General features: G+C 40.8%; 1 protein-coding gene across 7 annotated transcripts in view; it reads left to right on the top strand.

Annotated features, from left to right (window-relative positions):
- LOC149981641 (bromo adjacent homology domain-containing 1 protein-like) overlaps positions 1-16,468 on the top strand; it is a 68,257-nt gene that overhangs the window by 46,957 nt on the left and 4,832 nt on the right. For 4 of the 7 annotated variants that reach the window (XM_090243327.1, XM_090243328.1, XM_090243329.1 and 1 more), the window contains 2 exons: positions 9,757-10,115; positions 12,757-12,916. The exons of the other annotated variants lie outside the window; for them this stretch is intronic. In XM_090243327.1, the coding sequence (XP_090099453.1) occupies positions 9,757-10,115; positions 12,757-12,916 (519 nt within the window). The remainder of the gene's footprint in view (positions 1-9,756; positions 10,116-12,756; positions 12,917-16,468) is intronic. 7 annotated transcript variants of the gene reach the window in all.

Below are 16,468 nucleotides of genomic sequence, written 5' to 3'. Positions count from 1 at the left end.
ACTTCCTGACTGATGTCTTGAGATGTTGCTTCAATATATCCACATACTGTTGTTTCTCATGATGCCATCTATTTTGTGAAGTGCACCAGTCCTTCCTGCAGCAAATTTTATTATTGAACTTAAACTGTTTCACGAAAATGCGCATATGAAAATCATAACTGGCAGATCGGTAGAAATTGTAGGATGAATTGTAAGGTTCTCCAAACTTGAAACTCTTGCGCCGCCTATGAAGTCTTTATAAAATCATTGCCTCCACGTTTCCATGGTCGGATTTGCTTATAGGCTACTTTAAAGCAAGGTAAGACATGCCTCATAATATGAAGTAAAGCATTTTTATAGGTTTCAAACAATTAAGTAGGCCTATGTTTTCAAAATGACTACTGACTCCAACTCACATTGTAAAGTGGTGGTGACGCGCTGATAGCCTGTTGCCAGCACTTGAATGGTGAATGGGAGGCACGCTTCAATTACACGGTACCCAAACCGGCTGCGCTCTTGCGCCATCGTGCGCTATTGTGCACTATCGTGCATAAATCTATTTTGTCCCCTACACTAAGCGTGATCATGACACGCATGTTAAAATATCAAAACAAACTCTGAACCAATGACATTAATTTGGGGACAGGTCGAAAAGCATTAAACATGTATGGCAATTTAGCTAGTTAGCTTGCACTTGCTAGCAAATTTGTCCTATTTAGCTAGCTTGCTGTTGCTAGCTAATTCGTCCTGGGATATAAACATTGAGTTGTTATTTTACCTGAAATGCACAAGGTCCTCTATTCCGACAATTAATCCACACATAAAACGGCCAACTGAATCGTTTCTAGTCATCTCTCCTCCTTCCAGGCTTTTTCATCTTTGATCTTATATGGTGATCGGCATCTACACTTTCAAAGTATTACCACAGCAACCGGCAAAACAGTTCGTATTTCAATCACCCACGTGGGTATAACCAATGAGGAGATAGGAGAGGCAGGACTTACAGCGAGATCTGCATCAGAAATAGTAAGGAGTTCTATTTTAGCCCTTGGCAACACAGACTCGTTGGCTCAATAATTGAATAACATGGATTTCTACATTTATTTTGCTACACTCGCGCAAGCGACGTGTCCGGTCTGGTCAGCATGTTAGGCTACCGGCTGAGAATGTTTGTTTTTTTGTAGGCATAGCTCTTTTTGAAAGTGCACCAAAACTTTTTTTTAACACGCGTTTGCATTTAGAATTGTTACGCAATGAATGGGGTTATAAAATGACATGATTTAGAAGCTGCAGGAGAGATCACACTCAAAATAGGCTGTGTTTGCTGTGCGTGTGTGATAGTTGTGTTGAATAAATAAGATAGGCTACATTATGACTAACGAAAATACACGCACACCAATTTAATTCCACTATTATGCAAATTATCCCATAGACCGATAAGCATGACTGTCAAATGTATTTCCATCAATTAATAAAAAGCATTATTTTGCAATGGGATTTTTTTTTCTCACGGTCATTTTGGCCAGCAAACGTTTTATTTTGTCAGCTTTTCATTTTATTATCGGACAAAAGCCAGCTAATGCCGGCTAACAGAAAACCCTGGGTCTAACATATGTGTATTTGTGGCAACCGTCAGTGGAAGGGTGGTACCAGTTTAAGTGGTTGATGGTTATGTTGTCAAAGGTTGGCCGCCTCTTTTTAACACAGTTAGTTCTGCAAACTTTGTAAGAGCATGTGACATTAAAGAGCTGACATTGTCACAGTAACTTAATGGACGTTAGTTGCCTGGACGTTGCAGTGAATTTTGCATTATCTAAGTTATTGTAAAATTCACATTAACTTAATAGCCAGTAACTGCTAGTAACTCATAGGCAACGAACAGCCAGTAACTTCTTGGCCGCTTAACTGGCAACCAGATGTCAGTAAGTTATTGTAAAATGCACAGTCATTTACTTGCAACTAGCTGCCAGTAGCTCACTGAACTTTTCTTATTAAAAGAAAGCTTATAACATTCGGTGACAACTACTAAGCATTATTTATGGTGAGCACACTTGGGACCCAGCCTCACCTGGCCTCAAAATCTTGGTTGGCAGCAAACTGATCTTCCTTCCACACCATCAGATCAGTGAGCGTGACAGAGATCAGCCACAGTAAGTTACTGTAAATTTTACAATAACAACTTTCTGCAAAAACATGAACTTCCCGATGGCCAACTGCCATTAAGTTACTGGAAACTGCAACTTCTTAACTTACTATAAACATTAAATGAAGCTTAACTTGTTGTTAATCCAGCCAAGGTGTCAGATTTCAAAAAGGCTTTACTACGAAAGCAAACCATGCGATTATCTGAGGACAGCGTCCAGCCCACAAATGCATAACAAATCATTTTCAACCAGGGAGTTGCAACACGAAAGTCAGAAATAGTGATATAATATATGTCTTACCTTTTGAAGATCTTCTTCTGTTGGCACTCCAAAAGGCCTCAGTTACATAAAAAATGGTCCTTTTGTTCGATAGATTTCTTCTTTATATTCATAAAAACTCAGTTTAGCTGGCACGCTTCAGTCATTAATCCGCTCGGTTTCCATCGGTCAAAATGCACACAAAATTAGTCCCAAACGTTACCAATAAACTTATCCAAACAAGTCAATCAACTTTTATAATCAATCCTTAGGTACCCTAATACGCAAATAAACAATACAATTTAAGACGGAGAATCGTTATTGTCTTTACCGGAGATAAACAAAAAGAACGCGCTAGCTCGGCAATGCGCATGGAAACACTACAGCCAAAATGGGAGCCCTTAGAAAAATTACTTCTTCTCCCTAATTTTTCCAAAAACCAGCCTGAAACTCTTTCTAAAGACTGTTGACATCTAGTGGAAGCCCTAGGAACTGCAATCGGGCACGATTTCGCCCTATTATAAAAATGCCAGCCATTGAAATCAGTGGTAGGATGAAAAAAATTTTTTTTTGGGATGGTTTGTCATCGGGGTTTCACCTGCCATTTCAGTTCTGTTATACTCACAGACATTATTTTAACAGTTTTAGAAACTAGAATGTTTTCTATCCAAATCTACCAATTATATGCATATCCTAGCTTCTGGGCCTGAGTAGCAGGCAGTTTACTTTGGGCACGCTTTTCATCCTGACGTCAAAATACCTCCCCCTACCCCAAAGAAGTTAACAGTGCACTTCTTGATCGTCACAAGCGCTTACAAAGATTGTAGAACTGAGTGGACAAATTAAGCACTCAACCTTAATCAATATGATGATAAAACCACTTAAACAGGTACAACACTTCCACAAACGGTTGGCTCAAATACCAAATATTTCAGTCAATGCCTCTTAAATATGCAAATGAGCCCTCACCAGCACAATCACACCTTAATTGAATTGTAAAGTACTGTATTTTTACTGTAACCCCGTACCCGGGAAAAGTTCTGTAAAATTACAGGTCATTTTTTACAGAGTGTGCCATAAGCACATCTTTAGTATCCTATAAGTATAATTTTCATTGCTTCTACATTGGAACCAGAGGGTTCTTCATGAGACGGTTCAACATGGAACTGAAGAGGGTTCCCCTACAACAGAGTACCCCAACTGGCGGCCCATGGGCCGAATTCGGCCTGCGGGTGGTTTTATTTGGCCCCCAAGTTTTCTGAGAAAAAAAACAAATGTCTATATTTTGAGTTTTCATTGTTGGCTATGAAAGATTGTAACAACACCAGGAAATCAGCTCCAAGGGATTTTACTTTAGGAAATCTGTTCCCAGGTATTCGCACGCGTGATAGAAAGACACGTGACCATATACAAATATAAGCAAGGTTTGAAATAAGTATGTTTTAGGCATATATCTGTTTGGACTTCTTGCAATCTACAAATTATTTGTAATTATGTCTAGGCCCCCCGTTCATCTGCTAAAGAAAAAAATCGTTGTGCAGCTGAATCTAGTTGACGATCCCTGCCCTACAGTGACAAATCAAAGGGTTATACTGTGACTCCCAAAATGGTACCCCATAGGGACAAATGACTGAACTCTGTAACCAGAGGCTTCTTCATGACAGGGTCTACAGTGCCTTCAGTATTCATACCCATCGACTTATTCCACATTTTGTTGTGTTACAGTTGAATTCAAAATGGATTAAATTGATATTTTTCTCACCCATCTACACAGAATACCCCATAATAACATATTATTTGCAAATTCATTAAAAAATAAATACAGAAATACATGCACTTAGGTTGGAGTCATTAAAACTTGTTTTTCAACCACTCCACAAATGCCTTGTTTACAAACTATAGTTTTGGCAAATCGGTTAGGACATCTTCTTTGTGCATGACACAAGTAATTCTTCCAGCAATTGTTTACAGACAGATTATTTCACTTATAATTCACTGTATCACAATTCCAGTGGGTCAGAAGTTTACAAAATACTAAGTTGACTGTGCCTTTAAACAGCTTAGAAAATTCCAGAAAATGATGTCATGGCTTTAGAAGCTTCTGTTAGGCTAATTTACATAATTTGAGTCAATTGGAGGTGTACCTTTGGATGTATTTCAAGGCCTACCTTCAAACTCAGTGCCTCTTTGCTTGACATAATGGGAAAATCAAAAGATATAACAGACTGACCCTAGCCCCCCGACACGTAAAATACTGCAGCATAAATACTGGAGGCTGAGACAGGAGGGGTCGGGAGACACTGTGGCCCCGTCTGACGATACCCCCGGACAGGGCCAACCAGGCAAGATATAACCCCACCCACTTTGCCAAAGCACAGCCCCCACACCACTAGAGGAATATCTTCAACCACCAATTTACCACCCTGAGACAAGGCCCGTGTATAGTCCACAAAGATCTCCGCCACGGCACAACCTAAGGGGGGAGGGCCAACCCGGACAGCAAGATCACGTCAGTGACTCAACCCACTCAATTGACACACCCCTCCTAGGGACGGCATGGAAGAGCACCAGTAAGCCAGCGACCGAGTCTGTTTCTCTCACATGGATAGGCAGACCATACCATAAAAATGGAGCTCGAAAGGAGAAAGCCCTGCCTCCAGCTGTTTGCTTAGAAATTCTAGGGACAGTAAGGAGGCCTGCGTCTTGTGACCGTAGTGTACGTGTAGGTATGTATTGCAGGACCTAATCGGAAAGATAGGTAGGAGCAAGCCAATGTAAAGCTTTGTAGGTTAGCAGTAAATCCTTGAAATCAGCCCTCGCCTTAACAGGAAGCCAGTGTAGAGAGGCTAGCACTGGAATAATATGATCTATTCTTTTGGTTCTAGTCAAGATTCTAGCAGCCGTGTTTAGCACTAACTGAAGTTTATTTAGTGCTTTATCTGAGTAGCCGGAAAGTACTGTAAAGCATTGCAGTAGAAGTGACAAAAGCATGGATACATTTTTCTGCATCATTTTTGGACAGATTCAGATTTTTTTGGACAGTTTCTGATTTTTACAATGTTACGTAGATGGAAAAAAGCTGTCCTTGAAACAGTCTTGATATGTTCTTCAAAAGAGAGATCAGGGTCCAGAGTAATGCCGAGGTCCTTCACAGTTTTATTTGAGATGACTGTACAACCATCAAGATTAATTGTTAGATTCAACAGAAGATCTCTTTGTTTCTTGGGACCTAGAACAAGCATCTCTATTTTGTCCAAGTTTAAAAATATAAAATTTGCCACCATCCACTTCCTTATGTCTGAAACACAGGCTTCCAGGAACTTCATCTGTAAGTATTCACACCCCTGAGTCTATACTTTATAGAAGCACCATTGGCAGCGATTACAGCTGTGAGCCTTTCTGGGTAAGTCTCTGAGAGCTTTGCCCACCTGGAATGTACAATATTTGCACATTCTTTTAAATATTTTTCAAGCTCTGTTAAGTTGGTTGTTGGTCATTGCTAGAAAGCCATTTTGAAGTCTTGCCATAGAGTTTCAAGCCAATTTAAGTAAAAACTGTAACTATGCCACTCAGGAACATTCAATGTTGTCTTGGTAAGCAACTCCAGTGTAGATTTGGCCTTGTGTTTTAGGTTATTGTCCTGCTGAAAGGTGAATTTGTCTCACAGTGTCTGTTGGAATTCAGTCTGAACCAGTTTCTCCTTTAGGATTTTGCCTGTGCTTAGCTCTATTCCGGTTCTTTTTATAAAAAAAAAAACCTCCATAGTCCTTGCAGATGACAAGCATACCCATAACACGATGCAGCCACCACTGTAATTTAAAATATGAAGATTGGCACTCTGTGACGTGTTGTGTTGGATTTGCCCCAAACATAACGCTTTGTATTCAGGACATGAAGTGAATTTCTTTGTCACATTTTTTGCAGTTTTACTTTAGTGCCTTTCACTCTGTAATTTAGTTTAGTATTGTGGAGTAACTAAAATGTTGTTGATCCATCCTCAGTTTTCTCCTATCACAGCCATTAAACTGTTAACTGTAACTGTTTTAAAGTCACCATTGGCCTCATGGTGAAATCCATGAGCAGTTTTCTTCCTCTCCGCCAACTTAGTTATGAAGGACGCCTGTACCTTTGTAGTGACTGGGTGTATTGATACACCATCCAAAGTGTAATTAATAACTTCACCGTACTCAAATAGATATTCAGTGTCTGCTTGTTCTATGTTTACCCATCTTCCAATAGATGCTCTTCTTTGGGGTTGAATCTGTGTTAGAAATTCACTGCTCAACTGAGTCCATGCAACTTATTATGTGACTTGTTAAGCACATTTTTACTCAAAGTTATTTAGGCTTGCCATAACAAAGGGGTTGAATACTTATCCCTCTCTAACTTTAAGCATCAGTTGTCAGAGCAGCTTACCGATCACTGTACCTGTACACAGCCAATCTGTAAATAGCACACCCAACTACCCCATCCCCATATTGTTATTTATCTTCTTTATCTTCTTTATCTTTTGCACCCCAGTATCTCTACTTGCACATCATCATCTGCACATCTATCACTCCAGTGTTAATGCTAAATGTTAATTATTTCGCCTCTATGGCCTATGTATTGCCTACCTCTCTACTCTTCTTCTGCATTTGCAGAAGAATTGACTGTACGTTTGTTTATGTGTAACACTGTGTTGTTGTTTTTGTCACACTGCTTTGCTTTATCTTGGCCAGGTCCCAGTTGTAAATGGGAACTTGTACTCAACTGGCCTACCTGGTTAAATAAAGGTGAAATACAAATAAAACAAATAAATTAAAAACATTTCAGCTTTTCATTTTTTATTAATTTATTTAAAAATATATATATATAAAAAAATCTGACATTATGGGGTATTGTGTGTAGGCCAGTGACCCAAAATCTCAATTAAAAACATTTTTAATTCAAGCTGTAACACAACAAAATGTGGAAAAAGTCAAGGGGTGTAAATAGGCCTACTTTCTGAAGGCACTGTACGTAGAATCTAAATGGGTTCCCCTACAGGGACAAAACAAAAAGAACCCACAAGTGTTTCTTGTGAGAGCGTTCTAAAAATCAAAGGGTTTTACGTGGCACTCAAAAGGGTTCCCCTACAGGGACAAGTGATAGAATGTCTATTGGTTCCAATCATTTAACAATCTTTATCATACCCACAGATCCAGTGGTGAAGCAGGAAATTCAGGTCGCTGGCAACCGAGACGTTCAGTACAAAGTGAGGTTGACTCCCAAGTTATTAGAATTTTGCTGGTATGCAAAACCACACCCATCATTATAATTTCCCAGCATGCTCTATTGCAGTTTGCTTTTCAGAATTGTTTGTTTCAGTATCTGTGGTTTTGCATGTACATTGATTGATTCATTAATCAGTTGATTTATCTTATGCTACACAAAGATAAATAACATACAGTAACAGTCAAAAGTTTGGACACACCTACTCATTCAAGGGTTTTTCTTTATTTGTACTCTTTTCTATTAAATAACACATATGAAATCATGTAGTAAATATATTAAACATATCATAATATATTTTAAATTTGAGAATCTTCAAATAGCCACCCTTTGCTTGATGACAGCTTTGCAAACTCTTGGCATTCTCTCAACCAGCTTCATGAGGTAGTCACCTGGAATGCATTTCAATTAACAGGTGTGCCTTGTTAAAAGTTCATCTGTGGAATTTCTTTCCTTAATGCTTTTGAGCCAATCAATTGTGTTGTGAAAAGGTAGGGGTGGTATACAGAAGATAGCCCTATTTGGTAAAAGACCAAGTCCATATTATGGCAAGAACACCTCAAATAAGCAAAGAGAAATGACAGTCCATCATTACTTTAAGATATGAAGGTCAGTCAATGCGGAAAATTTCAAGAACTTTTCAAGAAAGTTTCTTCAAGTGCAGTCGCCAAGCGCTATGATGAAACTGGCTCTCATGAGGACCGCCACAGTAAATGAAGAACCAGAATTACCTCTGCTGCAGAGGAGGAGTTCATTAGTTACCAGCCTCAGAATTTGCAGCCCAAATAAATGCTTCACAGAGAAAGACACACATCTCAACGTCAACTGTTCAGAGAACACTGTGTGAATCCATGGTCGAATTGCTGCAAAGAAACCACTACTAAAGGACAACAATAAGAATAAGAGACTTGCTTGGGCCAAGAAACATGAGCAATGATCATTTAGACCGGTGGAAATTCGTCTTTTGGTCTGATGAGTCCAAATATGAGATTTTTGGATCCAACCGCTGTGTCTTTGTGAGACGCAGAGTAGGTGAACGGATGATCTCCGTATGTGTGGTTCCCACCGTGAAGCATGAAGGAGGAGGTGTGACGGTGTGGGGGTGCTTTGCTGGTGACACTCAGTGATTTATTTAGAATTCAAGGCACACTTAAGCAGCATGGCTACCACAGCATTCTGCAGCGATTTGCCATCCCATCTGGTTTGCGCTTAGGGGGACTATCATTTGTTTTCCAACAGGACAATGACCCAACACACCTCCAGGCTGTGTAGGGGCTATTTGACCAATAAGGAGAGTGATGGAGTGCTGCATCAGATGACCTTGCCTCCACAATCCCCCGAAATCGACCCAATTGAGATGGTTTGGGATGAGTTGGACCGCAGAGTGAAGGAAAAGTAGCCAGCAAGTGCTCAGCATATATGGGAACTCCTTCAAGACTGTTGGAAAAGCATTCCATGTGAATCTGGTTGAGAGAATGCCAAGAGTGTACAAAGCTGTAATCAAGGCAAAGGGTGGCTACTTTGAAGAATCTAAAATCTAAAATATATTTTGATTTGTTTAACACTTTTTTGATTACTTCATGATTCCATATGTGTTATTTCATAGTTTTGATGTCTTCACTTTATTCTACAATGTAGAAAATAGTTTTTAAAAAGAAAGAAAAACCCTTAAATAAATAGGTGTGTCCAAAATGTTGACTGGTACTGTACTTATTTCTCAACTAGTCCAATCTGTTAGTTTGACTTATTGCACTTGTTCCTGAAATGGTTGTCCCAGTTTAGATGGTTTAGGTAGTCTCATTTGCACATTTTTCTACCTCTGGCAGTCATTCTGAATGTAGATTGTGGAAATCCACTCTGGCTGGATTCCAAAAGGAGTTAAACCTCACTTTTCAGTCCCGCATAATGTGACTTGATGCTGGTTTTGCTTTAGCTTTTGCTGGTCACCAGCGAAAACACAATGAAGACTGATCCGCCAGAATAACCAGCTAGACCATGCTGGTCGGCCAGTAGAACCAGTTAGACCATGCTAGTCGGACCAGCTTCAAATTTATGCTGGTCTATGCTGTTTTTTTCAGCAGGGCTTCTCTTCCTCCCTTTCTCTCTCTCTTTCTCTTTCCAGAGGGTTACTCTTCCCCCAAAGGCGACCACAGCCCCTCCCTCCTGGTCTCCCCCTCCCTCCCACTCTCGGGTTGCCCCCTCCACACCACCCCCTCCTCCACCCAGGCCAAGCCCCATATCCTCACCCCCCTGTCTGACCGCAGAGTGCCCCATGCTAGACTGAAGCTGGCCAGGGAGTGCCCTCAGAGCACCAAGCCACCTAACGGTTATCTCTCCATGGGGAGAACCAGGCTGTCGCAGAAACAGCCAGCCCCGACAACCTGCCTGTCCCCCGCCAAGCAGAAGAGGGTCAGCCACCGACGGGCCACCAATGGGTGGCTGCCTGTAGGAGTGCCCACGGAGAAAGAAGTGTTCATTGCGGTGGGTTGGATCAAGAGTTTGTGTGTGTATGTGTTGAGATACTGATAATTTTCTTCCCTCATACTACCATGGCAACCTGACCATTCCATAGCTTTCAATTGGCTTATTGTTGTTAACCCTATCAGTCCAAGAGACCCCAACAAAAATCAGCATTTCATTTATCTAACTTTCATTTGTCTGCATGTCCAGACCTTATATTTAGCCTCACAATGAAGTGTTTTACCATTCTATTTTCAGGACAACCAGGGCTACAAGTATAACACAAAACAATTTGACAGCTGTATTCATGAGTTTCATTGACAAGAGGTTACAACAACAACAGAAAAGGCAAAAAGCAAAAAATGACTTTAAAATGAATGCTGTGAGTACATAAATGATTTGCTCACTGGGTAATGAATATCCTACTACTTAGTGACAACTGTGTGGAGTTTGGCATTTGTGATAGTAGCTATGTGAGCTTATTACAGTATTATAGACACCATGTCCTGGGATTTTCTATCTTCTATGTTGAAAAACTCCTTACCTTGTAACGACTCGTGTAGCTTGTGAGCAAAACATGTTCGTGAGAGTCTCAGCTTTTCATAGATACAGTGTATTCGGAAAATATTCAGACACCTTCTCTTTTTCCACATTTTGTTACGTTACAGCCTTATTCTAAAATGGATTATGAAAAAATCCTCTTCAATCTACACACAATAGCCCATAATGTATTAAAAATTGATTGGACATGATTTGGAAAGGCACACACCTGTCTATATAAGGTCCCACAGTTGACAGTGAATGTCAGAGCAAAAACCAAGCCATGAGGACGAAGGAATTGTCCGTAGAGCTCCGAGACAGGATTGTGTCGAGGCACAGATCTGGGGAAGGGTACCAAAAGAATGGCTGCAGCATTGAAGGTCCCCAAGAACACAGTGGCCTCCATCATTCTTAAATGGAAGAAGTTTGGAACCACCAAGACTTCCTAGAGCTAGCCGCCCAGCCCAACTGAGCAATCGGGGGAGAAGGGCCTTGGTCAGGTAGGTGAAACCGATGGTAACTGTGACAGAGCTCTAGAGTTAATTTGTGGAGATGGGAGAACCTTCCAGAAGGACAACCATCTCTGCAGCACTCCACCAACCAGGCCTTTATTATAGAGTGGCCAGACGGAAGCCACTCCTCAGTAAAAGGCTCATGACAGCCCACTTGGAAATTGCCAAGAGGCACCTAAAGGACTCTCAGACCATGAGAAACGAGATTCTTTGGTCTGATGAAACCAATATTGAACTTTTTGGCCTGAATGCCAAGCGTCGTGTCCGGAGGAAACCTGGCACCATTCCTACGGTGAAGCATGGGGATGGCAGCATCATGCTGTGGGGATGTTTTTCAGCGGCAGGGACTGGGAGACTAGTCAGGATCAAGGGAAAGATGAACAGAGCAAAGCACAGAGAGATCCTTGATGAAAACCTGCTCCAGAATGCTCAGAACCTCAGACTGAGGCGAAGGTTCATTTTCCAACAGGACAACAACCCTAAGCACACAGCCAAGACAATGCAGGAGTGGCTTCGGAACAAGTCTATGAGTGTCCTTTAGAGGCCCAGCCAGAGCCCGGACTTGAACCCGATCGAACATCTCTGGAGAGACCTGAAAATAGCTGTGCAGCGACGCTCCCATCCAACCTGACAGCGCTTGAGAGGATCTGCTGAGAAGAATGGGCGAAACTCCACAAATACAGGTGTGCCAAGCTTGTAGCATCATACCCAAGAAGACTCAAGGCTGTAATCACTCCCAAAGGTCCATATGACGTTGAGAAATAGTGCATTGTGGGTAGTTTAGAGAATATCCAGAAATAAGTTGTTTGTAGATATAGTTTACAAGATCATGACTACAACTAAGTTACTAAGTATTTGACCACACTAAGTTGTTACTTTGGTGAGTAAAAACTCAAGCTTCCTAGCTAAATTTCCCCCAACATCGGAGACCGCCTAACTTCAGACACTCGCTAGCGGTTAGAGGATTAAATCACCTCGAGCTCAACATTTAAATGGACTGGAAAATAACGGTAAAGACACCCTTCTTACTAGCTATACACATTTTGAGGACACGCTGTATATTGTAAAATTAGACTCCATGACAGACCACACATAATTTAATATCCAACTTTTTGCCTCTGAAATATAGCTAACAAATTTCAGGCAAGTAATTCTTTGGGGGGCCACAGAAGGCAACTAGTCAACTATCTAGTAAACACTTCGGATATGAGATTGGTGTCTCTTTTTTTAACAAAATTAAATGGATACATCTTGTAATTGAGCAAAATAGTAAGGTGGCCAATAACTGGGGATCGTATTCCGATAATACGGGATATCTTTTTTTGCTAAACCGCTTATCAAAAAGCTGATAGTCGTAGTATTTCCACTGAAATGTCAAACCTGCTAATTGCTAAATTGTTAGGTAACATTCTTAGGAAGCCAATAATCACAAAACATTGATGGCTTGATCACAAGATAACACTGTTGAAGGTAATATATTTCTTAAATGCTGTTGAGTATGCCGGGTCCATTTCTCTGACAGAAAACTTCTGATGTAGCCAGTAGCTGGAGAATAAAGATAAGTGTGTCGTGTTTTGACGGTGTGTTTGTGGTACTTGTGTGTGTCTCAGGGGGAGGATGAGACGGCTTTGCGGCAGTGTTATGAAGGAGTACAGAGAGACAGTGAAGTAATACGTGTCAGAGACACAGTGCTACTGCGCTCCGGTCCCCGGAAGAAGTCCCTGCCCTACGTCGCCAAGATATCGGCGCTCTGGGAGGATCCCAAATCTGGTGAGAGAGAAATAGCAGGATGTCCTAACCTGTTGTTGGGGTATAATAGTTGGCTGTGTGTGTGTCCCAGCTAGGGTTACACATTTTGGGGAATATTCAGAGGTGGAAACTTTCCGTGGTAATTAACGGGAATATATGGGAATTAACGGACATATGGGAATTAACAGAAGTATATTCAAATTAATATTAATACCATTTAAATGTAGATGTTTTTTTGCATTGGATATATTTACCATATCATATTGAGACAGAAGCATAAACATTTTACCTCATCATAAGTAGACATAATTGCAAATTATTAAATCCTTCCGATTTAGTTACGAATTGAACTTTAATTAAATTAGTTGACTCTTCACATGGGATGATTTCACTGAACAACAAAAGAAAGGGAATATTGAATGATCCCCAATAATCCATCGCATCTTCCAAAAATGTTTTCAACATAAATCTGTGAAATGATAGTCTAGAAACTAAAGCTTTGGTTGTCTTCCTCTCAGGCTTCAATGTCTTCTCCCTGGACGACCTCAATGTCCACCACTTGAACCTCAGACTCTGAGGCCTCATCTTCACGGTCACTTTCCAACCTTGTTGAGGATGGCTTGTTGTCAGGCCCAAAAAGCCTCAAATTTGCCCAGCTGGCCATTTTCCAAACCCTTGTATTGGTCAGCCTGTTACGTGCTTTGTAGTGTGTGTTCCCAAACAAGGACCAGTTGCACTCTGAGGCGGCTGATGTTGGTGGGATTTGGAGGATGATGGAGGCAACAAAGTCCCTTCCACTAGGTGGCCGATGAGATATGTTGGCACGACTGCCATCTTACATCTCCATCCCAAAGCCCTTGCTTGGAAGTGTACTTCGCTAGACTGCCAAGAACCTTTCCCTCATCCAAACCAAGGTGGCGAGACACGGTAGTGATGACACCATGGGCCTTGTTGATCTCTGCACCAGACAGGATGCTATTTCCATTATACTTGGGGTCCAACATGTCTGTGCTTCAGGCAGAAGTCTTCACACTTTTTGATGTATTTCAAAACTGCAGTTTCCTCTGCTTGGATCAACAGTGAAGTGGGCAGAGCCGTACGGATTTATTCTCTTACATTTATCTGCAAGCAGAGTCTGAACATCAGACAGGATGGCATGGTCAAACATGATGACAACACCACCCCAACGGACGTTGCTGGGCAGCTTCAATGTGGTGCTCTTATTCTTCTCACTTTGCTTGGTGAGGTAGATTGCTGCTATAACTTGATAATCCTTCACATATCTAACCATTTCCTTGGCTCTCTTGTAGAGTGTATCCATTGTTTTCAGTGCCATGATGTCCTTGATGAGCAGATTTAATGCATGAGCAGCACAGCCAATGGGTGATGTGACGTAGGACTCCTCCACTTTAGACCAAGGAGCCTTCATGTTCACAGCATTGTCTGTCACCAGTGCAAATACATTCTGTGGTCCAAGGTCATTGACTGCCTTCAGCTCATCGGCAATGTAGAGACCGGTGTGTCTGTTGTCTCTTGTGTCTGTGCTCTTGTAGAATACTGGTTGAGGGGTGGAGATGTTGTAGTTAATTATTCCTTACCCACGAACATTCAACCACCCATCAGAGATGATTGCAATACAGTCTGCTTTCTCTATGATTTGCTTGACCTTCACTTGAAATCTGTTGAACTCTGCATCCAGCAAATGAGTAGATAAAGCATGTCTGGTTGGAGGGGTGTATGCTGGGAGATGAACATTCAGAAATCTCTTCCAATACACATGGCCTGTGAGCATCAGAGGTGAACCAGTTGCATACACAGCTCGAGCAAGACATTCATTGGCATTTCTCAATCGGCCAGATGATTCTGCATCTTTGTTGCATTCTTCACATATGATTTAGCACAGTATTTGCAAATGTACACAGCTTTTCCTTCTACATTAGCTGCAGTGAAACGTCTCCACACATCAGATAGTGCCCGTGGCATTTTCCTGTTAAGATTTTTTTTAAATGAATAAAAAACAAATATATACAATTCCATGTACAGATAAATAGTTAAGCAGTTAGATTAAACAACTGCTTTGTAAGATACATGTTAAACACACTTTGCTGTAGGCTACTATTTACTAGTTAACAAAAAATCATGTATGTCATATAAAATATATTCACCCCACCCAGTATTGTAATCAAAACTTACTAGACAGCTTGTAGTCCTTGGCTCAGACAGTGTAGTAGTGTGAACTCAATAGCATCTCATTAGTGTGCAATATCTTGAGAATCAGCTGTACATGTGATGGAAGAGTGCACTGCACATGTGATGGAAGAGTGCACTGCACATGTGATGGAAGAAATCAGTGTGCAATTCTATTGAATTGGGGAAAGTTTAACCAAAATATGCCACAAGACCTAGAATTGCCTTATGTGTATCCCACAAAAAAAAGGTTCCCTGTTATAAGTTAACTTTTCTGATGAATTTAAGCTAAATTCCCAGGCTTAACTTTCCATGGAAGAATTTCTGAAAAATTCAGGAAATTTACCGGAAAGTTTCCAACCCTTTTCAACCCTAGTCCCAGAGGTTGGTGAGAGCGTGGTTGTCCTATGTTTATTTAGCATATAACCTTCCTGCAACTTTCTGGGAATGGTGCAGGATAGTTGCTTGGCTTTGGAAGATTCCCAGCACATTTAAGGAACTTAGCCCCCCCAAAAAAAAGTATGTATTGGTATTTCATTACTTTAACAGAACGTTTCCTAAAAGTACAAACATGGTTACATTTAATTTCAATTTTGGTAATGTTCTACAAACATTCTCCAACTGGTTTGACAGTTAGTTCAGATAAAATGTTAAGAAACAATGTTCTTCTGTGGGAATTTCAGTACTTCAGCATAACATTTCCTACAGGTTTCCTCATGGTTGTATTTAAGGTCATGTTCTCAAATTGTTCCAAGAAAATTAAGAAAACTGTCCATAAAAACAACAAGAAAACTTTAGTAATGTTGTGAATATGTTCTACATACACATACATACATTCCGTTCTCAGTATCAACAAAACTCTCTGTCCTCTATCTTGTTAAGTTTTCTCAGGTGTGTTGGCCGTGCCCACTAATTTACCACATCTGATCTTAATGAGTGCTTGTTTCCTTTGCCATTGGGTCTGTTTGAATAGACTGTAATGACCAGCTTTGTATGTGTGGGAAAAAAAACATGGCGTGCTAGCTCCATCCTGGTGGTGCAGTGGACTAATTCCATGGATAGGGAACAGAAGATTATAGGTTCAAATCTCACTGAGGCCTTGACACAATAAAACATGTGTTTGCATGATGAATGCCTAAGGAAATTAATTCCCATGTGTCCTATCTGCTTGGCATTCAAAATCTTTACCCAAAATAAGCTGTCAGTGTTATTGAAAGTCTTATTGAAACATTCACTGAAAGTTTTGAAGAAGTCGTTCAAAAACCTCCATATAACCTATAATAAAACCTCCCAGGAAAACTTTCAAGGAACCAGAGTAAAAGTTTCTGGGAACCTCCCTGCAACCTAAAATGAAATATTCCCAGAACAGGCGAAGTGTTCTATTCT

Source organism: Oncorhynchus mykiss, chromosome 8, assembly GCF_057628025.1.
Source record: "Oncorhynchus mykiss isolate SJ-2025 chromosome 8, ASM5762802v1, whole genome shotgun sequence".
Classification (NCBI taxonomy): domain Eukaryota; kingdom Metazoa; phylum Chordata; class Actinopteri; order Salmoniformes; family Salmonidae; genus Oncorhynchus; species Oncorhynchus mykiss.
Note: the sequence above shows the minus strand (reverse complement) of the source record. Positions and strands in the feature narration are given on the sequence as shown.